This window comes from Crinia signifera, chromosome 2 (genome assembly GCF_055691185.1).
Source record: "Crinia signifera chromosome 2, ASM5569118v1, whole genome shotgun sequence".
NCBI classification, from domain to species: Eukaryota; Metazoa; Chordata; class Amphibia; order Anura; family Myobatrachidae; genus Crinia; species Crinia signifera.
Window position 1 is genome coordinate 174,340,282 of NC_139218.1, and position 27,715 is coordinate 174,367,996.

The following is a 27,715-nucleotide window of genomic DNA, read 5'->3' on the forward strand; positions in this document are numbered from 1 at the left end:
GTCTGATATTATATTACTCTGTATTGTTTTTAAAAAAATGTTCATTTACATTTTCTTTACTTATTATATGTTTAATTACAGTGCTACTATGTGTATTTCCTGTAGAGCACCTCAGACACTATGGTGTTGTACAAATAAAACATAACAAAACAATAGCCAAAGAAAGCAGTTCTTGCACTCAGTGGGAAGGTGTTGAGTGAGACCAGCTGTTAGTGGTTTCAGGTTTACATTTGATATACTAATTGGAACATTTTTGGAATTAAATAGAAAAAATAGAAAAATACCAAAAAATAGCCCATTGAAATAGGGCAAATTAAACTAGCACCAATAGCTTACCTAGACCCAATTTCAGAAAAATTAGCAACTCAAATATTAAGTGCTGCAAGATGTCTTATTGCATCACATTGGAAAAGCCTAGAACCCCCTTCTTCTCAAACACTGTCAAGTAGGATATGGTTTGTTGCTTCAATGGAAAAGATTTCAGCATTTTTACAAAATAGATCCATAAAATGTATTCAAATTTGGAACCCTTGGTTTGTTTATACACAATCACTATACAGGGGGAAAAAATCGTGCCCGACTTGAGCAGTATATATTCTGAATATTATTCATGTCCTCTGCTAATAAAGGTAGAAGGGATAAGGGATGCACTTAATTTACATATATAAATTCCCCCGGGCAATTATTATCTTTATTTAATTTTAATTTTTTTTTGTTTCTTTTGTTTGTATGTCATTTCATAATTATAAGGTTTGAAATTAATTTCGAGTTAAAAATACAAATTCCCGTATTCTGGAAAGCGACACAATGTTCTTTGCGAAATTTGTACAGCTGAATATTTCGTTTAATGTATATATGTATGTTTTTATTGATACTCTTGAACATTGTAAACTGTATATTAAATGTTAAATTGAATAAAATATATTGATTAAAAATTAAACTAGCACCCTACCTACCTAGTCTCCAGTAGCCATTGATTGTGGCAGTCTGTGAACCAGTTGAAAATGTCCTGGGAGCCACAGAAGGTGTTTCTTTTCTATTTCAAGAGAAGGACATCTCTTAGGAAATGAGATTCATCAAGTGCTCTGGGGTTGTGCATCAAGCTCCTGTGACCTCCCAATTCAGCCATGTATCAGCTGTCATCTCAACTGAGCAGGTAGAATCTTACTGGGGGACGGTATTGTCTCCAAAATCTATGTGCTCTAGACTGCAGCCTGATCAGACTGTTGCTTGAACTGTGCTTTGTATGTTGCATAGTTTATTTTTTGTCATTGCAGATTCTTTAAACTAGAACCTATTTTCTTCCATGTTTTCTCTGGAATAAATCCCTACATTATAAATGGATTTTTTTTTGTTTGAAAGCTTTTGTTATATATTTGTAAAATGCCATAAGGGTGAAAATTTGCCCAGATATTTACAGATATGAAGGTAAAATATAAAGACAATTTCTATAGCATAGCATAGGGCTAAATATTTGACTTCAGATCTATTGATTCCATCTTTTGAGAATTGCGTATTACAAATAATATTACAAATAAAATTTGCGTATTACAAATAATGAATGACATCATCATGGCCAAGCCCTCCTTATGATGCACCAATAATAACAGAATCACCTCAAATTGTTGTCATTGATAAACCGATGGAACCAGGAAGCTGATCTGCTCCCTAAATGCCTGAGTAACCCGGATATTCCTGGAGAGTATGCAGCTTTGTTGTAAACTTTGGAACTTTATTTTGTTTGATTACCCAAATTATAATAAAATCTATACGTTTTAAAAATCCCTTTTTGTAGTACTAGCAGTAAATGACTGGTTCTGGTAGAGGTAAAACAACAGTATTTAGCCATACCTCTGACAGCACATGTATATATTATATACACTGTTACTGTAGGTCAATTGATTTTTCCACCATTCACATTCTGTTGCATTCATACATTTTTTTTCCTTATCAAACAGCAGATATAGAGTTATTTCAGTAATGGCAAGGATATGGAGTCCAGGGAACATATACTGTTTTTTTTTCTGTTTGAAAGAGAAAAGAAATTAAAGGTTTGAGAAAAATATTCTCATTAGTTTTCGGGACATGGCTCTGCTGCCATTATCCTGTGTATAGAAGCATGTTTAAGTGTGTCTTGTCAGTCTTGGAAGCCCTTTGGCTGTTTCTGGTTTCAGTGCTAGGAGGGTATTATGCAGGAAGGCAAAATAAACAATTACACCAGCTCTCAGAGCACACAAACACACCACGCGCAGCCAATTGCACTGTTGGTAAAATTACTCCAAAATTGTGTGTAATGAGTAGGAAAAGATTAAAGAAAGCTCTGACTATGCTGAAAATTGACATTAGTGGAGGGGAAAAAAACCTCTTTACTACTCGGCCTGGGAGGTCTAATTCAGACAGGAACAAAAAAACATATCAAGATTGTGTTCAGAGTTTCTTCAATGACTTGTCGCTGGCCAGAAGGCTATTACATATAATGTAAAATTAAATTATAAAAATCAAGTGAATGTTTAGATGAAAGAACCATTTGGAAGCAGTTTATTTAGACAAAGTGCCAATGACCCACAACAGTAAGACATCAAGCGTGAAATTTACTACAAATTAGCAGTGGGGCCCCAGACTCTGCATGACTTGTCTGAAAGGATGTAAATTCATGGGAAATTAACCCACTTGCTGCTGTTTAAATGCCTGTTGTTTAGTACTGCAAATCTCTTAATATACATTGTATTGAAATATTCAGTATTCCATTGCAATTAATATATGTAATATAACAGATCTTTCTCACAATCACAAAGATTTTTTGGGAAATGTACAAAAAACATATATTTAAAGGTCATGAATTTTGATCTAACACAGGGTAAAGGTTCTGTAAACAGTATATATTTGGATTTTATGTTTTATTATTCCATGTATAGAAATACTGTTTCTATACAGTATTTCACAAACACACACACTTCTCATCACTGAGGTATTGACAGGGCATAATGGGCCAGGAGCTGAAAGTGTTCATGGGCCTCTTATGAGAAATTGAGGAGGTGCCAATGCCATGTATGCATGTAGAACCCATACACTATAAGCCCCAGTGTCTCCATAAATAAAGAAAAATGGGAACATTGCATAAACGTGGGGTGTGTCTATTTTTATGTGGAGGCCTGGAGCTGCAGCTCCATCTGCCCTATTTTTAATCTGGACCTGGTTAGAGACCATTCTTATGCTGAGGAAAGGAGACTAGCACCATTGGCACCTTTGTTAGAGAAGGACCTCAATTTAGCAGTAAATACAGATGCACAACTTACAGGGAAAAAAATTGCATAAGGCTAAAGTGTGTTGGTATGCAGCAATATGGCATACTGGCACTTTGGCACTGACTCAGAGGTTGAGCAGAGAAGTGGCTTGCTGCATGTGTGAAAACAGCGTCCCATTGGCAGCTTTATCCATAGATCTGAGCATCAGGGTTGTTGAACTGCCTGCTACCAGCAGGCCCAAGGACATTGGGGGTAAGGTGTACTGATACCACATTTTCACCTGGTAGCTGTGTGTCCACCACCCCTTCCCACTCAGATGGTTAAATCAAATTGTACTAATTAAGTCACCAGTGCTCAAGCATGTATACTCTTAAAACTTGAGTTTGGGAGCCTCTGGCTCTGGATGAGCATTTTTTTTATTGAGGTTATTGAGGATAAATCATCCAAAAAAATCTCACCATATTACATCCCCCCCCTTAGAGCTTATCTTGACTTCCTTTGTGACCTAGCAAACTATTAGACACATTGCTTTTGTTGTGATCATTGTTGGCTGACAACTTCTGGGAAGGGTAATAAATGTCTGGGATTTCCCCATTTGTACACAATCTGTCTGACTGCCTGTCCAAACTCTTTAGAGATGGTTTTGTAACCCTTTCCGGGCTGATGAGCATCAACAACTCTTCTTCTGAGGTCCTCAGAAATTTCCTTTGTTCATGGCATGATACACTTCCAGGAACATGTGTTATAAAAATCCAACTTTGATAGACCTCTGTTCTTTTAAAAATACAGGTTTTCCACTCACACTTGATTGTCATCCCATTGATTGAAATTACCTGACTCTAATTTCACCTCCAAAATATCCAAGCCTAAAGTTTCAAATACTTTTGACACACAAATATGTAATATTGGTTCATTTTCCTCAATAAAAAATTAACCTGTCTACTTTTAGGACTGAAAATTTGAGGTAGTTCTTGGCCAATTTCAGCATGAATATAGAAAATTGTGGAGGGTTCACAAACTTTGAAGCACCACAGTGTGTGTGTGTGTGTGTGTGTGTGTGTGTGTGTGTGTGTTTGAACTCTGGGAAGCTCCTTCTGGCTGAGGAGAGCCTGTTCCCTCACCCTATATTTACCCCTCTGGATTCAGGCTTTTAATTACATTAGGTGCTGAGGAAATTTGATAGAATTTGTATCAGGGATAAAAGGAATCCGTATTTTTTTGCCATTTTTTATACATACTGTATCTATAGACTATGGTGTAGCAACCATAGGTGCAGTTGCTATAAGGACCAGAACTGAGACAAGACCATCTTCCTTGTGTTATATACATTTTCACCTTTGGGTGGTACATATGGGCCCTTACAAACTTTTAACTTGGGGACTACAAAATCTAATTATGGACTTCCTTATTGAATTGTGGTATAAAATGAACTAAAGGGCATAATTATGTTGTATAATATGAACTAGGACATATGCACAATATGAAGTGGAGGAACTATAGTATGTCATAATATGAACTGGGGGCACTGTTTGTCATAATGTGATTTGGGGGTAATGTATTGTATAATTTGGACTGACAGCCCTATAATAAATAAACTGGGCATTACAATAACAGCTGTTACAGAGTGAGGGGTCTCTAAGAGCAATGGGATAGGGCAAGCAATTCCAAACTATGTCTCTCCAGCTGTTGTGAAACTACAAGTCACATCATGCCTTGCCACAGTTTTGCTATTACTGAATACTAAAACTATGACGAGGCATGCTGGGATGTGTAGTTTCACAACAGCTTGAGGGCCGCAGGTTGGACATGCCTGGGAAAGGGGTTCCATCACAGTTCTAGCTACACCCCTGCCTTTATGATGATAAGAAATGCTTTATAATCTATGAAGACTTTGTACTTTCAAATAACCTACTGCAGGCATGTCTAAACTATGGCCCTTCAGCTGCTGTGAAAATACAAGTCCCATCATGCCTTGCCACGGTTTTGCTATTAGGGAATGCTAAATCTATGGCAATGCATGCTGGAATGTGTAGTTTCACAACAGCTGGAGGGCTACAGTTTGGACATGCCTGACCTACTGTATACCTTTTATTAGATGAATTAAAGCAGTGGTTCTCAACCTCAGTCCTCATGCACCCCCAACAGTGCATGTTTTCCATGTCTCCACACAGAATCACAAATGAAATAATTAGCTCCACCCGTGGATCTTTTTAAATGTGGAATGAATACACCTGTGCACCTGCTGGGTGACCTGGAAAACGTGAACTTTTGGGGGTACTTGAGGATCGAGGTTGAGAACCACTGAATTAAAGCATTGGGACTTTCCTTAAGTGATGATTTATAATGCCAGGGCTCTATTTAAAAAAAGGCCTATGTAATAATTCATAAATATATTTTATTTATAAATTTTATGGTACTTGTTTCCTAGCACGGCGCCCACGATTTTCATCTTATGCCATCATTTTGATCGCATCGCATGCGATGCAATCAGACCGGATTTTTTAATTGTACAGGCACCCTGATGGGTGATTAATATGTTAAATGCACCCCCATTGTTAACGCCACCCCCACTATGAACGCCAACACAAAGCGTGGCGAGTGGCGGCGCTATGCGTCCTCTAACCTTTTCATACCCCCACTATCCACATTGGCGTGAAGTTGATTTTATATAGCGTGGCGAGCCCCGCTAGGGGACGCGGATTACTTCACATGTATTCCGCATCCCCTCGCGGGGCTCGCAGCGCTCGCCAAGCTTCGGGCTGGCTGCGCTCGCCACACTATATCAAATCAACTCCACGCCGACGTGGATAGTGGGGGTATGAAACGGTCGGAGGACGCCTACCGTCGCCCCTCACTGGCTCGCTGCGCGTTAACAATGGGAGTGCATTTAAAATAGTAATCACCCATCAGGATGCCTGTACAATTAAAAATCGCATCGCATGCCATTGTAATGGCATGCGATGCGACGCAATATTAAAATTGTACAGTGCAGGTCTTAGGACCAGAAAATCGGGTACCATCGCATACCTTAATTAGTGGTATGTGATGGCATACGATGGGCGCCGTGCTAGAAAACAAGTACCAATTTTATTTTATATTTGGCAATTAGATTAAGATGAGCTATTTTAATAGAGTATGTGATTTGGGGTTCTTAAAATATATTCCAGGCATATACAGTATAGATTTTTATCAGAAGTAATGCCCCATTTCTAAATAATAATAATGTTCAAGTTATTTAAATACAAATACATTTAAATATAACAAATTAATCTGCACAGAAAATTGAATGTCTCTACCTATATTTTTTTTTGTACAGTATTAGCATGTATGAGAAATGTTGAAAACACCCATACTTAAAAAAAAATTATGAGTAATATATACTCACTTGTACCCATTGATTATACCATTTTCCTATATAAAAGTAATACAGGTTGAGTATCCCTTATCCGAAATGCTCGGGACCACGAGCATTCCGGATAGGGGATTTTTTTGGTTTTTAGAATAATTTTTTTTAGGCTTACTTACCTGTCCCCTGATGGTGTCCGGTGGTCCCTCGGCATCCACGCAGTCCCCGGGCGTCCACAGCAGGCCTCCGGCATCTCTCTGGGTCTCCAGCGGTCCCAGGAATGCATTGCGCGGGTGTGCGCACGCACCGGTGACGTCACCGGCGCGCGCGCACAGTCGCGCAATGCTGGAGGCCCTGGAGAAGATGCCGGAGGCCTGCTGTGGACGCCCTGGGACTTGGTAAGTATGTCAAAAAAATTACTTGTAAAAATTTTTTTTTGAATTTATCTTAAAAACCACGGTTTTTGGAATAATTCGGATAATGGATACACAGATACGGGATACTCAACCTGTACTGTAAACTCCTTTCTTAACAATCAATATATTTTTTTTGAGAGATAATGGGCTATCTTTCATCCCTGTTGAAAAGGTTGAATCTTTTATTTCCTCTCTTGTATTGTTTCTGCTCTTATGCTAATCTAGCCTAATCCTTATGCTAGATTTCTATTTAAAATGAGCTCTCACTAATAGGGTCTTTCATCAGTGCATAAATACATTTTAAAATTCTGTTTTTTGTTTCGCTTTAATAGAATTATGGTAAGTTATTATGCTGTTTGAATATTAGATTAAGGGTATGAGTTAATGATTGCTGTTATTTTATGTTTATTTAGTACATTTAACTTGTCCTAATGTACTCAACATAGCTATAATTTTACTTAATCACCTGTATGAACAGATTACATACAGATGGAGCAGCTCTCATCAGAGCGGCTCCCATCGCACCTTCAGTCACACTGCGATACCGCCAGCCGATATGGACGTGCGAGTGTGTGGGGCACTCGGGCTTCCACATTCACCGGCCTGCCCTCTGGCAGGGAGGAGGCTGGCTCCATCTCTACATCCCAGTAAGATGTGTTGCCATGCACCAATATAGTTCCCATTGCATGGACAAAATGCTCATTACCAACATTTGTATTGCAGGAAAAGGGGGGTGGCCTCATGAAAAAGATGTGTGGCTTTTTGGGAAGACACTCCCATTTTCGTCACTGGTGGGGGGGGGCATGGCCAGTGCTTATGTCCCAAAAATTGGGAAAGTTGGTAGGTACGATTATGTGTCATACAATAAACTCTAATTGGCTGTTTGGGTGCAGTGATTGTCCACATCCTGGATGTCAGGACATGGGTAATTAGCATACCAATGCCAGCACACCTACTTTTTTCAGATCATACCGACAGATGCCATCTCTATCAGTGAGCATACCTGCTGGGTTAGGCTCAGGCACGCCCAGGCAAGTATCCTTACCTGACCCCTGTCCAGATTCCCTTTTTCGGGCTTCATATTAATCATGTCATAGTAGCCCCTGCCCCCAGTTTTCAATTCTGGTAATATAGGCATTGCATAGCAGGGAGTGTGGCCATGGCGTTTATATCTCCACACCCCATCCATTTTTCAGAGCACCATCCCCTGTTTCACCGACCTAGCGGTTCCCTCTCAGAGGGAGCATCAACAAATTTAGCAAGTATGGTTCTACATGAAACAGGTAGTACTCATTTAGTAATGGGCCAAATTTATCTGCAAACATATATAGTTATAGAAGTATGTGTAAGACAGTAAATGTATTTATGAGTCCAAAGTGCATCATGAAGGGTCCTGATCCAAATCGCAAGAAAGCATAGAGATTTATCATGACAGTATTAAGTATAAATGTAAAATCATATTATTATGCATAATATATAATGTAATAACATGCAATATTTACGAGAAAATATATGAACTAGAACTCTAGAAGTAAGTTCTAAACCTCTTTCAATGCTAAGTGTAATTAATACAAAAACCTCTTACTTTGCCTCTTTAAAGTTACTGAGAAGCATGGCCAGTGTCAAAAGTTTCTCACAAGAAGCCTGCAGAAGTAATACATAGGCATTGCATGAGGCAGACTAAAGCTTTTATCTGCTGTTTATGCCCTAACTCAGTGGTGTTCAACCTTAATTGGACTTGAGCTACTCGAGACCAAATAAACCTGAAGAGCTATTAAATTTGTGGAACAAAAAGCATAATAACTGAAAAATGCCCCTTACACATTCTGTCACACACAATCATGTTTATTACACATTATGCCACACACCATAATGCCCCTGACACATTATGCCACACACCACAATGCCCTGGGCCCTGACATATTATGCCACACACTGTGCTCTACAGTAAGACTTCTAATTAATATGAAATGAACATATTTCTATATTAATATGAATATGAAGTTGCCAGGTGTGCAATGCTCGTTGCCCAGGATTAATGCTCATTACCTGGGGTTAATGCTCTTTGCCTGGGGTCAGTGCTCTTTGCCAGGGGTCAATGCGTGTTGCCAGGGGTAGGGCTCATTTCCAGGTGGTTACATGGTAGAGGATGCAGCTTTGGCGGAGGCTGCAGCTTTCTTCGTGTGGCATCAGTGCTAAGCGCACCCGGCACTTCCGGGTAATGCTGCAAAGCTGTACTCCCTTTCAAATGCTAGAGGCCAAATATGACCTTTAGCATCTGTCTCCTCTGAGGCAAGGGGAGACAGCGGGCCGAGGAGAGGGACGGGTGGTTCAGAGTGGTCAAGCTACCTGGATCTCTGTGGCAAGCTTCCAGTAGTTTCAGAGCGATGAGTTGGTGACCACGGCCCTAATTCATAGACTGATTGCACTTGCACTTAAGTATTTGGAAACCACCCTCTAGAAATCCTGAATATGTCAAATGGGTCAGAAAAGTTAATGATTGTTGCAGTTCCATGAACTAGTAATATATATATAATAGTATTGCAGTCTGTTGGTTTATAATGGGAAACAGTCAAATGTTTTCTAAAACCATTCCTACACATTCATAGTTGGGCAGACTCCTGATTTCTGGGGTATTACTTTTTCTGTTTTTTGATTCATTGACTTAATTTATTATTATTATTAATGATGTCCTCTATATATTAATAGCAGAAGGATGACTTTTATGAGTGACTCACTGTTGTCTGAGCTAGGCAAATCTACCAGAGTTCCAGAAAAATACTGGCAGCATAAATGGTTGCTTTGTTTCTGTGTTATGTGCTAAAATGACCATTACTAATGTTTATGTGGTGCTAATATGCACTAAAATAATACTAGCATCTGGTGGAAAAGAAATGTTATTGAAATGTAAAGGCCCCCATACACTGGGTTTGATTTGTCCTTAGGAAAGGCGGACCAGTTTTCCCTTTAAAGACCACCGACAGCTTCCCGGGAGGCTGCTTACGATTTGGCACTTGATCCCTGGGGGGGAGGACAAGCGCTGCAGAGAGACCCCACTGGCCACCCGACACAGCTTCCCAGCCGCCGCTGCCTGCCCCCGCCACCCAACCAGCTTGCCGGACCCCAAAGCCCGCCCCCACCCCTGGGACCTCCACTGCACGCATTGGAGGTCCCAGGACAGGTGGTCAGACGGCCAGCAGGTCCAACCACCTGCTCGGGTCTGATGCGCACGGGACTGCGCATCCGACCAGAGGGGACATCAAACCGAGCCAATCTGGGCCCATTCCACGGCCCAATTCGTCGCAATCGGCCCAAATCGGCTCAGTGTACCTTAAGGCCTTTCACAACTAATTTCTGTTACTTTACAGCAGCAATCCACATACAGTTTTGTCAAAGTGCAAACTTTTCCTCATATATTTAGATATACAGATGTGTCCTCATACATCAAGCCTTAATCTGTCATGTTACATGAGAAAGCATCACAATGACCAGGACTGATGATGACACTGCAGGTTCATTAGATATGACACTTGTATATTGAGTGTTACTGAGTACATATAAAGAGCATAACAGAACTTGTATTGGAAAAAAGCTGTGGCTGTATGCAAATTCAGAGACTCGGTCGTACACAGATTTATACGTTTTTATACAGTATATCAAATTAATCAGCACCTTCTCTTCAGGCATCCTAGTCACATTGTGTTGCAATAAGATAAGATTATTACACAACATGGCGTGAAAAGATGACTTTTTGGAGGAACTGCAGCAGAGATGTATGAGGACATATCTGTAATTACTTGTGTAACATGATGTTGGATAGATAATTGTATTGGTGTTTTTCCTATAAGTGTCTTCAACTTTATGGTCCATCGACTACATTCAGAAAAAAGAAAGATGGGGATTCTTTTTGTGAACAGTTTATATTTGTTGGTTTTATTGTACTTTTTTCTTTCAAATGCATGTAGTCTGTACTCTTCTGTGTATGACGCCAGTAATGAAATATGTGTGACTTTTTACGCCTACAGACATGTATGATCAAGTTCTGAAGTTTGGAGCATACATTGTGGATGGCTTGCGCGAATACCAACAGCCTGTGCTGGTATATATACCACCTCAAGCCGAATTGAGAGGAGGATCATGGGTAGTAATAGATCCTACTATCAATCCAAGACACATGGAGATGTATGCTGACAAAGAGAGCAGGTAACTGATGGCTATATCCTGCAGCTATAGTATTTGCAAAATGTCCTTGATTTGTACAATAGTGCAATCTTCTGCTGAGTCCAATTTCTTGGCTCAGGGTAGACGTCATCTATTTATTAAGGGAAGTATTGTAATTGTAAAGTTTGTTCATAATGTCACGATTCGCCGCTGCATGATGCGGTGGGTTAACTACTCACCCATCTGCATCCTATGGTGGCTCTCGGTGTGGTCTGCTGGGCGTGTAGGTGGCTGCTGGCAGGCGGCCGGGAGTCGGCAGTGATGGGTGCTGGATCCAGGAGCTGTGACGGCTGCAGGGTGACTCCAAGGTACCATCTTGGAGTGGGACAGACATGTAAGATTGCAAGGATCTGCCTGGATTCTGGCACTGGGAACCTCCTGCCTGTGTTCACCAGTGTCAGTGCAAAAAAAGTATTTTGCTGGTTCTACTCAAGCCTTTGGGCTACAGGTCGGAGCCCTCCATCGAGAAACTATTAGTTTCCTCATACTTCTTAAATCCTCGCGTGAGGTTGTGCTAGGCCTACCCTGGTTATCCGGTCATAATCCTCAGATCAACTGGTCCTCCATGGACATTAAATCCTGGGATGTGGACTGTTTCACAACCTGTCTTCCTTGAATTACCCCTCTTTGGCAAACTCTACCTTCCACGCCTCAGTCCATTCCATCTCATTATGACAACTTTTCAGATGTTTTCAGTAAAGGAAGATAGTTTGCCTCCACATCAAATTAATTCCCGGGAAAGTTCCCCCTAGTGGACGAACCTATCTCTTACCCATACCAGAGATGGAGGCTATGTCCAAATATATCCAGGAAGACCTTAAAAAGGGATTCATCAGAGCATCTACTTCACCTGCTGGGGCCAGATTCTTTTTTATTAAAAAGAAGGAAGATCCCTCTGTCCCTGTACTGATTATCAAGGACTTAATGATATAACTGTTAAAAACCGCTACACCCTTCCATTAATCACTGAACTTTTTGACAAATCTTTACTAAATTGGATCTGAGGGGGGCCTACAATTTAATCCGCATTCGCTCTGGAGACGAGTGGAAGACAGCAGTCATCACTCATGACTGGCACTACGAATACCTGGTGATGCCTTTTGGTTTGTATAATGCCCCTGCTGTCTTCCAGCAGTTAAAGACATCTTTTGAGACCTCTTCTACAAGCCTGTGGTCGTCTATATGGACAACATATTAATTTTTTCTTCTGAAATTTCCTCTCATCAACTAATAGTCAAAGAAGTACTCTCCTATTTATACAAGAATCATCTTTTTTGCACGCTGAAAAAATGTGTTTTCGAGGTATCATCCATTCCATTCCTGGGACATATTCTCTCCAGTTCTGGCCTAGCAATGGATCCCGAGAAAATCAAAGCCATTCAAGACTGGACTGCTCCAACTCCCCTCAAATGCATTCAGCGGTTTCTTGGGTTTGCAAATTACTATAGACTTTTTAGTAGAGATTTTTTCCACCATTGCTGCTCCTCTGCCAGCCATGACTCGTAAAGTTGCGAAAGCCGCCTTCCACCAACTCAAAAATGCATTTGTGTCTGCTCCCATTCTACCATTCGCCTACAACCAAACATAAATAAGCCTTTTTTTACCTCTATGTAGATGCCTCGAAAGAAGTGGGTGCCATTCTCTCTCAAAGAGGAGAGGCACAAGTTCTACAACCTTGTGGCTTATTTTCCATGAAGTTTTTTCCAGTTGCTAGCCATCAAACTTGCCCTAGAAGAATGGTGATATCTATTGAAAGGGGCTAGTCATCAAATTACTGTCGGATCATAAGAACTTATCCTTGCCTAGGAAGATACAATGTTTTACAGCTCGTCAAGCTTGGTGGACCATGTTCTTTAAACTTTTTCATTTCAAAATTATATTTCATCCAGGCTCCCAGAATTGCAAGGCTGACTCCCTCTCTCAATCCTTCTCTTCAGAAGAGAGGGAGTCATGACAGTCTCAACCCATCTTCAATCCTGTAGTGTTTGCTCAAACCAACCCAATACCGTCAATACCTCCAGGAAAGACATTTGTTCTAAATGAGTTGAGGAAAAAGATCTTAACTTGGACCCATGCTTTCTGTTTTTCAGGTCACTCAGGTATCCAAAAGACTCTGGCCTTCCTTCAAAGATCTTATTGGTGGCCAACCATGCACACAGATGTAACCAGCTGTATCTCTTTGTGTGTTAAAACCAACGGTCAAACTGAATGAGTTAATCAAGATTTGGAGGGGTTTCTTCGCTTATGTATTTGTTCATCTCAAGACTGGTTAAACCTACTGCCATGGGCCAAAGTCACCCACAACAATTCCTATCACTCATCTTCCATACTTACTCCATTCTTTACAGTCTACGGCATACATCCTCGTGCCCCGGAATTCTCCAGTCTACCTGTTTTCGATTTACCTGCAGCCTCTTATCTTCATCATTTTCTCCAAGATTTGGTCTACACACGGCACTTAAAAGATATTCTAATCATTCCAAAATGGCTGCAGACATGAAAAGGTGTGCTGTTCCCCCAATGAGAGTAGGGAATCATGTTTGGGTGTCCAGCCAAAATTTACGACTTTGCCTCCCATCCATGAAATATGCTCCCCGATTTAGTGGGCCCTATGTGATTACTCAAGTTATTAACTTAGTTGTTTACTTTTGCTTCTGCCCTCCATCAAAATCTTGAGTTCATTCCATGTTTCTCTTTTGAAACCTCTAAAGTTGTCTCCATTCCAGCCCAGGCCTCCTAAATCACCGGTGATCTGTACCGAGAGAGACCCAGAGTTTGATGTCAAGAGAGTTCTGGATTGTCGGCATCGATGCTCTCATCTACAATTTCTAGTGGAGTGGACAGGCTATGGTCCTGAAGAAAACTCTTGGGTTGATTCTTCTGATTTACATGTCCCTAGTCTGGTTCGCCAGTTCTTCCGAAGAAATCCAGGAAAACTTCAAGTGTGCCCAGATGTCACCCAAAAGGGGTAGGGTACTGTCACAATTCTCTCCTTTGGTGTCTGACCTCATTACCTTCAGCTCATCCTTCAGTCAATAATTCCGGATCCAAGGTTCAAAATTATTGAACTGTTTTTGCCGCAAGACGTATTTGCAAGCTCATTAGAACTTTTTTTTCCCACAAAGACATATTTTCGACTTCAGCAGAACTTTTTTTATATACGCAAAGATGTATTTTAAACTTTGTTACATGCACAAATTTATTAAAAATATTGTATAAAGTTACCTACAGTCTATGGAGGGTGTACTTCAAACTGATTCTTCTGATTTACATGCCCTAGTCTGATTCGCAAGTTCTTCCTAAGAAATCCAGGAAAACTTCAAGTGTGCCCAGATGTCACCCAAAAGGGGGAGGGTACTGTCACAATTTTCCGCTGCAGGATGTGGCAGTTCCGCTACTAAACTGTCGGCATCCTACGGCGGCTCTCGGTGTGGTCTGCTGGGCGTGCAGGTGGCCTGAGGCAGATCGGCCAGGAGTTGGCAGTGACGGGTTCTGGGTCCAGGGGATGTGATGACTGCAGGGTCTGGCACAGCGCTAGGAGGCTGGCGGCACCATCTTGGAGTGGAGCAGACATGTAACTTTATGGATTCTGGCACTGGGAACCAATGACAGAAGCCCTACCGCTTGTCACACCCTGCTCTCCTTTGGTGTCTGACCTTCAACTCATCCTTCAGTCACAAATTCCAGATCCAAGGTTCAAAATTATTGGACTCTTTGTTTTTGCCACAAAGACATATTTGCAAGCTCATTAGAACTTTTTATTTTACGCAAAGATGTATTTTAAACTTTGTTACATGTACAAAATTATTAAAAATATTGTATAAAGTTACCTACAGTCTATGGAGGGTGTACTTCGAACTGATATCTATATTGCAGTGTAAAAATAAAGCAGACAGTATATACCCTGCACAGAAACAATAAAACACCCAAATCTAACACTCTCTGCACATGTTACATCAGCCCCACCTGCAGTGCATATGGTTTTGTTCATATTAGAGTGATTGTGCCTTTCCGAGTGAATCAGAATAACCCCCTATGTGTATATGAAACATACTGTAAATATATTTAGTGTTTAGTGTCATTTTCCACCAGCTGAAAGGCAGCTGTTGGAAAATGGCACTAAGGTGGTGTTCCCACACCACGTAAACATACAAAGTCCACAGTAGTGTATTAGAATACACAAAAAAAAGTGTTCCCTCCACCAGTAAGCAAGGTGGGAAGATTCACATTCCTTGTGGAAGATGAACGTCTCCTCTTCTCCATCTCACTAGTTTATGTAAGGTATAAGTATATATCTGAATAGATCCCTTCACAAGTATTCAGAGAGGAAAAGACGGGGGGAGTACACAGGGTCGGTGCTACCACTAGGCAGGATTAGGCAGCTGCCTAGGGTGCTGCCCGCTACAGTGCGCCCCTTGTTCAGTCCAACATTTAATTGAAACCTCCAAAACAGCAGCCGGTTTTATTTTTTAATAAATTTTTGCTGGTTTTCTGGGGGGCGGCAAGAAGCCCATCCCTCACCTGGAGCAGCACTATACAGATGACGGAACTGCAGCTACATGGAGCGGTACCGGAGTCCTTGCCAGCAGCAGACTCTCAGCGGCAGCTGAGTGGTGGGACCACGCAAGGCGGCTGGGGAACAGTAACCAGCAGACATAGATGGTAGCAGCAGGGAGCAGTAACCCGGCCCCCACTACAACCCGGTCATCGGTAAAATGCTGTTTGTTTTTATTGTGGTGTGGCAGGCTGGGCAGCAGCAGCAGCAGCAGCACTGGGACAAGGTGCTGTATGCTGATCCTGATCTACTGCTGATCTACACCTGGGTAAGTGCCTCTGCCATACCTCCCAACTGTCACGATTACAGCGGGACAGTCCCGATTTTTGGGTCCTGTCCCGCTGTCCCACCCACGGCAGGCATTGTCCCGCTGCGGGGGGTGGCAGTTGGGAGACCCCCCAATCTAATAGAATAGACGCTGTGCGCATGCGCACAGCGTCTATTATCGTATGAAAATGAGGTTGCGGCTAATTAGCATAAACCACGCCCTCATTTGCATATGCCACTCCCCCTTTTCGGGCGCTCCGCGTGAGTGTCCCTATTTCCCCAACACAGAAGTTGGGAGGTATGCTCTGCTGACTCCACGGCTGTCAGGCAAAATGCTGTGGCTGTGGTAAAGATGGCACCCCTCTTCATTAGTGCTTATTTTCTTCTGCTATTGTTACACTATAGAAATAATACATATGTTCAGCATGCCCCAGTATGGGCAGGCAGGGACAGGAGTCATCAGCGCTATATCTCCCTCATGCTGCAGTGGGTCACACAGGTTAAATACAGAGTGTTTACTAGATCTCACGCTGGGAGCCAGGGACAGTATGTAAACTATTATCTCCCTTTCCAAGTGTATTCAAATAGTGTTGAATACACTTGAATAGTGGCATGTAGTTTGCAGACTACCCCTTACTCCCAGAGTTTGTGTGACCTCTCAGACCGGGAGAACACAGACAAGCTTCCCAGCAGTATCAAGACAGAAAAATAAGAATTATGAGCGTGCTCAGCTGTATGGGGAGTTGTGGATTTAGGTGGATGCCTCTATCATCCTGTGTGAGTGTGTCCCTTTAGCCCAGGGGTGTCAAACTCAAATTCATCGGGGGCCGCATCAGCAGTTTGGTCACCCTCAAAGAGCCGGTTGTATCTGTAGGTCCCCCTGTATAATTATAATGCCATGACACCACAGGCTGCTCCCCCTGTATAATATAATAAAAGTAATGCCATGACACATAAATGATTATACAGGAGGAGCAGCCTGTGGTGTCATGGCATTATTATTATTATTATTATTATTATACACGGGGACACCTCAGGAAACAGCAGATATATATATATATTTTTTATTGTGAGTGTGATCCTCATCCTCACTTACTGTTTCTCCGTCTGTCCTGCAGCTGCTGCGGCTTCCAGCTTTTCTTCACTGTTTGCTGCGGCCACACTGTCCCCGACTCCCTGTCCAGCTTCCTTGCCTGCTCCTACTTCTCTACAGATGCATGGGCGGGCGTCGTCATCGTCATGACGTCCCCACCCAGTGTCTGTCACTGCCGGGCATCAGAGGGAACAGGCGGCCGGGCCCTCCTCCACGTAGCCGTGGAGGCCGGCGGCCATGTTTCTGTATCCGCATACATATGTGCCTACAGGAACATGGCCGCTGACAGTGGAGGAACAGGTAAGGCGGCCGCGGTGGGGTGGGTGAGAGGAGGTGGCCTAGGCAGGAGCTGGGACTCACTGCCCTGCATGCTATCTCCTCGCGCGGGCCCCATGACGAGGTCTGGCGGGCCGGATTTGGCCCGCGGGCCTTGTGTTTGACACCCGTGCTTTAGCCTATGCTAAATCCAGATGATCTACCACTCCTATCAAGTACCTTCTACTACTCCCACCCTTACCTCACCAGCTCCCCCAGCAACCATGTGCCACTACCCCCCACCCAGTCCCTACTACTCCCACCCTTACCTCACCAGCTCCCCCAGCAACCATGTGCCACTATAACTACCCCCCATCCAGTCCCTACTACTCCCGCCCTTACCTCACCACCTCCCCCAGCTACCATATGCCACTATAACTACCCCCCACCCTTACCTCACCAGCTCACACAGCTAGCATGTGTATGTATGCGAGAGGAAGTATATAGATATGTGTGTGTGTGTGTGCGTGCGTGCGTGTGTATATATTTATATATATATATTTATTTATTTACAGTTTCTTATATAGTGCAGCAGATTCCGTTGCGCTTTACAATAGTAGACAGTGATAAAACAAGCTGGGTAACAACAGACAGACTTGGGGGTTAGAGGGCCCTGCTGCAAGCTTACAATCTATAGGTATATATATGTATTTATGTGTGTGTGTGTGTGTGTGTGTGTATGTATGAGACACGTGGGAATAGAAACAGATATAGGTGTGTGTGGCAGAACTAAAAGGAGATAGTATTTATTTTAGGAGAGTGAGACTGTAATTTGAAGGAATATGAGAGAGGCACTATATAGATGTATATGTGTATATATATATATATATCTATATATAGATATATATATATCTATCAGAGACCGAATTAAATAGAATGAGATACTTAGCTGCATAGGGTGCCAAGATTTGGGAAGGGGTGTCACTAAGTGTGCCCATCAAATAATTACAGATGCTTTTGAGAGATTCTTCCTTCCTCTCAATACAGTCAGGCGGTAGGAAAATGTATGAGACAACACTTTCACCTGACTAACTGGGAATTTGTGTGTGTGTTTGGGGAGGGGGAGAGTAAGCCAAAGTTTTGCCTAGGGTGCCAAGAAACCTAGCACCGGCCCTGGGAGTACAAAACCTCCCTGGTAGGGGATAGGCGTCTCCTTTTCTCCGCCTCTCTGATTAATATTCAGCCGTTATAATAGTACATTTATTATTCTGCATACATCGGCTTTCAACAGTATGAAATCCATATATGTATATGCATTGGCGTAGCTAGAAATTTTTCTCCCCCCATCCCAAAAAAATTCCGCCACCCCAAAGAAGGGGCGAGGCAATGGACTATGGGTGCCACTGGCTGAGCTGACAGGCGACCCAGGCAGCAGTAAGTGCTGAGCTGGTCCTGCTCCGTGCATATCTAATGAACGGGGACCCAATGCAGTGCATATATTTAATGAGCAGGTCCCCGCCCCATATGCACTGGGCGGGGACCCGCTCATTCAATATGCACTGCACTATGTCCCCACTCATTAGATATGTACAGGACGGGTCCAGCTCAGCGCTCACTGCTGCCTACGTCGCCTGTCAGTTCATCCAGCGGCGCCCACCACAGACCCCACTAGCGCTGCTCCCCCAAGCCACCGCAGGGTCTGCCACATGTAGCTACGCAACTGTGTATATGGCAGAGAACAGACCGAAATATAGTGTAATCCAATTTAATAATGAAAAAGGCATAGACAGATATTGCCATTAAAATTAGAAACATAATCCACAATAGGAGGAAATTAGCAGAAGAGATGGAGAACTAAGTGATGTACACAGTTTTTAGAAGCGCTTACAAAAAATTACTGTCTCGGTAACTGACATCCGACAAGTCTTTATGACTTCCGGCAGGTCCCTTCTGTCAGGATTTCGTCCACAATGCATTTTACCCTACCTCTGGTGTTTTTCAAGGAGATTTGAAGTATGTGTGAATGATGCTGCTTTCACACCGCAAAACCTGCTTAAACCAGGTATTTAAAACGTTTTTAAAAACGGGTCAGAGCCCTTTCACATCGCATGAAAACACCTGGTTTAAAGCAGGTTTGCGGTGTGAAAGTCTGCAAACCGTTTATCCGGAAGGGAGAGAACTCGGGGTGCCTCTAGGGAAGTGGGTGCCTCCAGGGGGTGGGGGTGGGGGGTTTGAAATGCCTAGGGGGGGGGGGGGATACAATACCTCGTCAGTGGCGGGTCCTGGATGGAGATTTCGGCCAGCCGGGTACTGGAAGGTCTCCATGGTGACGCGTCTCTCGCAGGTGACGTCAGCAGGAGTCCCGCTGCAGCCGCTGAGGTGACGGTGCGGCCGCCACCATGTTCCGGAGCCTGCTGTCCTCGTCCCAGCACCGGCAGCACCATTCCCACTAGAACTCTCCTGCCCTGTCCTCCGCCGACTGCCTGCTGCCCCATCTGCCTGGAGGTACCAAGCTGAGGACACATGTGAGTATGACTGGGGGTAATGAAGTGTGGGAGGGGTGAGCCGCCTGGATTTGACTGTGCATATCTAATGACACACTGGTCCGCTCATTAGATATTCACAGAGCGGACGCCCTATTGGCTGGGTCCTAAATACCGTTTCAGACCCGATTTTGGTACCAAAATACCGGGTCTGAAACGGGTAGGACCCTCCATTTTAACCGTTTTAAAAAAACTGCTTTTTTAAAACGGTATATCGGTTCTGCACCTTTCAGACTGCACATATAACCGTTTTGAAACGGTTAAAAAATGGCAAAATACTGTTTAAAAAGTGCGGTCTGAAAGGGGGGCATCAGTGGTGTAGAGAGGTGTCCACTTATGTAACAAAAGGACAATCATAGGCATTCATTTTTGGCGCCAAACTTTGACCAGTTAGACTGATGGCCTTGTGTTTAAATTCTTCTGCTCCACTTCTGATCGTTACGTGGGACGGATCAATGATTTACTTCCGGTTAAATGGATGATGGTTTCAGCGGCTCACGACGGTTATGTTGTACTTATACGTGCTTCCGGTCGATCTGTGGGCGAGTTTTTTGTCGTCCTTCCTATCAGTGGGAGGGTTCCTTCTATGTGAAGAATATGTGTCTGTGCCCCACTTCCACTGAGATGCGGATTAGTTTTCTCAAATCAGTGATTGTAAATCAGGAAACCCACTGATGGTAAGGCTCCTGTCTCTTCCTCCTGGCAACTACTCTCTGGTCCAGTGCACTTGAGGACTCAGATCCACACACACAGCAGTTTGGATATTCAAGCAGTTCGGAATTTTAAAAAGAATTTAAATCTGCAAACATAGCCCAAACAATATAAAGATCAATTTTGCATCAAGTTAGTTGTAGTAGTAATAGTACGTTTATTTATAAGGCGCCACAAAGTGTCCGCAGCGCCGTACATAGCAAACAAAAAAACTAATTACAAAGTAACGTACAGGGTGTGTTGATAAAATACAGCATACATAGGGTATAGCTGGTAGAACTAAAATCAGCATCAGTTCTGAAGTAGGTGTCGAAATTGTCGAGGAGACTGAAGATGAAGTAGAGGAAGGGAAGAACAGGGCAGGAGCACTGTTGAGGTAAAGAGGTAGTGTGAGTATGTGAGGAAGGAGGGCCCTACTCATAAGAGTTAACAGACTAAAAGGAGGTGGGTGGACGAATGAAAAACAATATTATAAGTAGGAACAGATGGGAGGGGTAGGGTAGGGTAGGGTAGGCAGGATAGGAGGAGCAAAAGAGGTTAGGAGGAGGAGGGATAGGCCAGTCGGAAGAAGTGGGTTTTGAGGGAGCGCTTGAAGGAGGTAAGGGAATCAGAAAGCCTGATGGGTGGCGGGAGGTTGTTCCAGTGCAGTGGGGCAGCGCCAGAGAAGTCTTGGACACAGTAGTGGGAGGAGGTGATTAGGTGAGAGGTCAGTCGGCGGCGGAGCAAAGAGGATGGGAGGGAGTGTGGATAGAGATCATTGAAGAGAGGTAAGGAGCGGTGGAGGAGGAGAGAGCCTTGTAGGTGGTGGTGAGGAGTTTAAAGAGAACCCGGAAAGGAATGAGGAGCCAGTGAAGAGATAGACAGAGGGAGGAGGCGGAGGTGAAGTGGCGGGAGAGGAACCAGCAGCGTTAAAAATGGATTGGAGAGGGGCGAGGCGGGCGAGAGGTAGCCCAGAGAGAAGGATGTTGCAATAGTCAAGGCGGGAGATGACAAGAGAATGAAAGAGAATTTTGGTCGCGTCAGTGGAGAGGAATGGTCTGATGCGCGAGATGTTTCGGAGGTGAAAGCGGAAAGACTGTGAGAGAGCACGAATGTGGGGGGTGAATTTACCGGAAATGTTGATCTCCATCGACTATCCCACCTTTGTTCACCTGCATGGAACTCAGTCATCTCCCACAAGGAATGTGTATTATCTTCTCATCTTGAGCGTCTGTGAAGGGATCATTATTTTGTGTATTCTTATACATTAATGTGGTGAAAACAGTTTGGATATGGAAAACTCAAACTGTATAATGCAAGTTTGTTTTAATGACATATGTATTGAAACTAATTGTATATGGCATTTTATAATCTATTTTTGAATGAGACTTTTATGTGCACTACTGTACATTTTAAAGGAAAGATTATATAATCATAGTTTGCAATCATCTAACTCTTTTGCAGGGGTGGTGTTTTGGAACCGGAGGGAACTGTGGAAATAAAATTCAGGAGAAAGGATTTGGTAAAGACAATGCGGAGAGTGGATCCAGTTTACATTCGCCTGGCAGAGAGATTAGGTAGGTGTCTCACTCTAAACAGCTTCAGATATAGGCAGTAGATGTAATATATCATAGTTATAATATTCTAAACATGTCTAGAACCCATCATTTGTATTGTTGTAATGTAGAGCATAGCAAGGATAGTATTGTATAGAGTGAATACAGTTGTGTTACTTGTTAGAGTTAAGGTTCTGCAACTTCCAAATAAAACCTGTAACCTAGCAATACCCTGAACCTCAAATGTAATCTGCCTTTTAGGGGGTATCCAATTACTTGTGATAGTAATTTTCAAATTGATCAATTATCGAAGGAGTGCACATGTGCATGATTCACATTGCGCATGTGCTGGATCAATTGGAAAAACTATTTCCGTATGCATAGACGTAGCCTAGGGAGATTCTGGGTGTGTTTGTAAAATTGCAGGCATGCCCAGGAGTTTATCGGGTGGGTCTTTGACATCATGGATGATCACAAAAAGGGCCTTATTCTGGTCCACACGCAACACTGCAAAAGTTGCAGCATTGCGTGAGGATGAAACGGCACTCACACAGCCCCCCCCCTTACTCGACGAATTGCCCTGCATAGCTGCGAATGGATATTTTGCATTCACATTAACATTCATATTCAGCCTTGGGTGCGGAAGCCAAATCATTTGATGGTGGCCAACCATCAAATTATTTCGAAGGCACACACCAAAACTAAGACACTCTCTGGTGTCATAGCTTTGTATGCTCCCTGTACGGAAAGAGGGTAGGCAGCGGACCTCAAGTGATGTCTGCTGCCCGTCCCCAAGCACCCACATCACGGCCTAATTGCCACGTGCGCAGCCCGTCGCTGCCTCCCGCATTTCTAGGTGTTCTAGCAGTTCGTCATGCCCGCTCTCATCCAGCATCTGCACAAGCAAATAAATGCGCAGACGCAAAACATCGCTCCCCCGTGCGAAAGCGCGGGGAAATGATCAAACCAAAATAAGGCCCTAGCCCTTAGTGTGCACAGTAGATTATTTTCTCTTGCCAGATAAATATAAATGTATATGTGTTTCCACTGACCAATCTGGTGTGATGGCTGCAGAGATATATATTAATGCTGCATATAGGTAAAAATAGTTGTGATCCAGTATTTTAAGGAGATTAATAACAGTCAATTCTGGCATTGCTCAGGTACTTCTCACAATAAAGTAATTCTAAGATGTGCAATGCTTGGCGCCTCTGTATTCTAGTGGACAGCAGATACTGTAAAAGCCAATTGCCCAGTCCTTTATTGCTGGCTGGATAATATGTTACCAACAGTGACATGTGGTGGGGACAATGGCTGTGGAGGCACTGGCTAATTATAAGGGCCACCCAAGGCCGCAAACCTCTCCCCCCAAGAAAAGAACGTGTAGCCTACAGGTCTCAGCAAGCATTCCACCAATTGGAAAGCCACAAGTGCCAACATGCCTTGACATTAAGTGCAACCTGGCACCTGACGTCGGTTTGTAAAGAAAACATTAGACACGGGGGGGGGGGGGGGGTGTGGTGACGTGCTCTTTTTTGCGTGGCCACCACCAAACTTCTGGCGTATTCTTGATAACCTTTCTTCTGGGGAGTGGCGGCCATGCAAAAGAGCTTAAAGGGCTTCTGATGTCTTCACCTAATGTATGTCAGGCTTTTAGCACTTTTGCATGACCGCCGCCCCCCAGGAATTCTGGAGGGCTCTTGCCTAATCCTTTCCTATTGATGGACTGCCAGCTTTTGCTTCGTGCTGGCTCATATAAGTCAGCCATAGGGGTGAAGATGCAGGGATTAGTTTGCTGTGCCATCTTTTAAAAGGTAATCTGCTTCTGAACTCCTCCAGTATCCAGGCCTCCCACAACTCCCATGATGTCTGACGGGGCTCGTCAGCGCTAATGACCAGGACCTCTGTCAGGTCCTGTCACCACCCCACCCCTCTTCTGGATTTGGCTTGGTTTTCACTAGGGGTGGTTTTGGATGGAAAAACAGCCCTGGAAATGTATAGAAGCAGCCCTAATAGGGGCAGGGTCCACTGAGGGGCGAGGGGCCTGTTAAGGGGGTGCAGATGTGGACTTAATTGTATCTTTGCTCCAGTTGTATCAGGGGAGGGATGCAGGTGACAGACAGACAAAAGGTGGGGCATAGGCTACAGAGAGACATAAGGGGGAGATGCTGGCTACAGAAAGACAGAAGGAGGGAAACACAAGCTACAGGGACACAAGAAGGCGGAAACACTGGTGACAGAAACAGAAGTAGGTGGGCTACAGAGAGACAGAAGGGGGGAGTGTGTCTCCCCCCTTTCTGTCTCTCCTTAGTCTGTGTGACTAAGGAGAGACAGAAGGGGGGGGGCAGGTTACAGATATACACAAAGGGACCTCAGAATCAGAGAGACAGAATGGGGAGACGCAGACAACACAGAGACAGAAGAGGGGAGAGACAGGCTACAGAGGGACGAAAGAGGGGGAGATGCTGGCTGAGACAGACTGGGGACACGCAAGTCACAGAGTGACAGAAGGGAGGGAGACGCGGGCTGCATAGACAGAAGGAGGAAGATACACTACAGAGACAGTGGGGGCACGCATGATACAGAAGAGGGATACACAAGCTACAGAGAAAGAAGGGGGGAGACTCTGGCTACTGAGAGACAGAAGGGGAAAAACGCAGGCTACACAGAAGGGGAGGGCAGGCTACAGAGACAGAGGTGTGCACAGGCTACAGAGATAGAACAAGGGAGACAATATACAATGAGAAGTGTGGGACGTGGGCTACAGAGAGACAGAAGGAGGGAGATGCAGGCTACAGAGACACAGAAGTGGGTGACACAAGCTACAGAGACAGAAGGGGAAAACGCTGGCTACAGAGATAGAAGTGTGGGGGAAGCAGGCTATACATAGAGACAGAAGTGAGGAGAAGCAGGCTACAGAGCATAGAAGAGGGGAGATGCAGACTAAAAAAGGGACGGAAGGGTGGAGACACAGGCTACAGAGGGACACAAGAGGGAGACACAAGCTACAGAGACAGAAAGGGGTAAACGCTGGGAATAGATACAGAAGGGGTAGATACAGAAGGGGAGACACAGGCTACAGAGACACAAAGGGGGAAGGACGCAGGCTACAGAGAGACAGAAGGGTGGAGATGCTGGCTACAGAGACAGAAGTGGGGAGACAGACTACAGAGACAGACAGGGGGCACAGGTTACAAAGGGACAAAAGGGGGATGCAGACTACAGAGAGACAGAAGGGGGGACACAGGCTACAGAGGGACAGATGGGGGGATCTAACTACATAGACAGAAGGGGGAAAATGCAGGCTACAGAGAGAAAAAAGGGGAGAAATGCAGGCAACAGGGAGACAGAATGGGGGGGATGCAAGGGAACATAATTGGGGGAGACAGGAAGGCACAGGTTGCAGAGAGACACAAAAGGAGAGTTGCAGACTACAGAGAGACAGAAGTGGGGGAGTGACACAGGCTACAGAGAAAGATGGGGGCACAGACTACAGAGAGAGAAGGGAGAGACACAAGCTACAGAGAAAGATGGGGGAGACGCTGGCTACAGAGAAACAAGGGGGGGTGCAGCCTGCAGAAAGAGAGAAGGGGAGAAACGCAGGCTACAGGGAGAAAAAAGGGGGAACACAGGCTACAGAGAAACAGAAGGGAATAAACACATGCGGTACTTGTGTACTAGCACGGCTCCCACAATAATTAGTCACCCGTTTTTTTATCGCATCGCATGCCATACACCCGATGGCATGCGATGCGATTTTGACCCATATACGATATTATGGGTGCTTACAATGCTTAAATGCACCCCCATGCCACCCCCCAGTATAAACGTGAACCTGAAGCGTGGTGAGCTCAGCGGTACGCGTCCTACGACCTTTTCAAACCCCCACTATCCACGTCGGCGTGGAGCTGATTTTATAAAGTGTGGCGAGCGCAGCGAGCCACCGAGCCCGAATCGTGGCGAGCGTAGCACGCCCCGTGTGGGGACACGGATACCAGTGAACCCCGCGAGGGGACGCGGATACCTGTGAAGGTATCTGCGTCCCCTCGCGGGGCACGCTGCGCTCGCCACGCTTCGGGCTCGGTGGCTCGCTGCGCTCCCCACACTTTATAAGACTTTATGGATAGTGGGGTATGAAAAGGTCGTAGGACGCGTACAGCCGCCCCTCGCGGGCTCGCACTCGCCATGCTTCGGGTTCATGTTTATACTTGGGGGTGGCATGGGGGTGCATTTAAGCATTGTAATGTATGGAATTGTATATGGCATACAATGCCATACAATGCGATGGGATGCGATTATAAATTGTATAAGCACCCTAATGGGTGCTTATACAATTTATAATCGCATCCCATCGCATTGTATGGCATTGTATGCCATATACAATTCCATACAATTTTAAAATTGTATGACATTGTAGAACATCGGCCGATATCGCATCGCATGCGATATGGTCTGCGATGCGATGGGTGCCGTGCTAGTTCACAATTACCACACATGCTACGGAGAGACAGAGGTAGGGGAGACGTAGGCTACAGAGACACAGAAGGGGAAAGACACAGACTACAGGGAGACTAAAAGTGGGGCGCTGGCTACATAGACAGAAGGGAAGGGAGACACAGGCTACAGGGGGCGCAGACTACAGAGACAGAAGAGTGGGAGATGCTGGTTACATAGGCGTGCGCACATTGAGTGTTAGGGGTGCAAAGGCACCCCCTAATGCTGTGCCCACCCTAATGAACACCTCCCTAAAGCTAGCAATACCTTTTACCACAGACTTTCGCTTTTCAGAAATGTATTCCATTAAAAGAAGTGGCCAATCAATTATGTGTGTTTTGCATGTGTGTACTTAATTGTACTTGACCATTGTCATATACCTACCTGTGTTTTCCATCCAGAGACGTATTATATTGTAGCAAGTGCCAATAGATGATGGTAGACATGCCTGATTGGTGGTGTTAGACACCACCAATGGGCGGTGTTAGACACACCCAATAGGTGGTGCTAGGCACACCCCTTTGACGGTGCACCCCCTAGACAGAGGGTGGGCACAGGCTACAGAGAGACAGAAGGAGGGAGATACAAGCTACAGTAAAAGAAGGGGGAGGCGCTTGCTACAGAGACACAGAAGGGGAGAAAACCAGGCTACATAGAGACAGAAGGTGGGCGACACAGGCTACAGAGTGACAGAAAGAGGGAGATACAAGCTACAGGCTACAGAGAGACAGAAGGGTGGGAGATGTGGGCTACAGACAGAAAGGTGGAAGATGCTGGCTAAAGAGACAGAAGATTGGGAAATGTAAACTAAAATTACACATAAGGAGGAAACGCAGACTACAGGGAGATAGAAGGGGGGACACTGGTTACATAGACAGAAGGAGAGGGAGACAAAGGCCGCAGTGGGGTGGGGGGGGGGACACAGGCTACAGAGAGACAGAAAGGGGGGAGATGCTGGTTACGGAGAGACAGAAGGATGGGAGACGCTGGCTACAGAAACAAAAGAGGGGGAGACACAGACCACAGAGACAGAA

General features: G+C 44.3%; 1 protein-coding gene across 1 annotated transcript in view; it reads left to right on the forward strand.

Moving 5' to 3' along the window:
* The window catches only part of ACACA (acetyl-CoA carboxylase alpha), a 551,747-nt gene that overhangs the window by 448,368 nt on the left and 75,664 nt on the right, over positions 1–27,715 (forward strand). The window contains exons 39-40 of the mRNA XM_083173207.1: positions 11,033–11,210; positions 22,096–22,208. Of these exons, the coding sequence (XP_083029333.1) occupies positions 11,033–11,210; positions 22,096–22,208 (291 nt within the window). The remainder of the gene's footprint in view (positions 1–11,032; positions 11,211–22,095; positions 22,209–27,715) is intronic.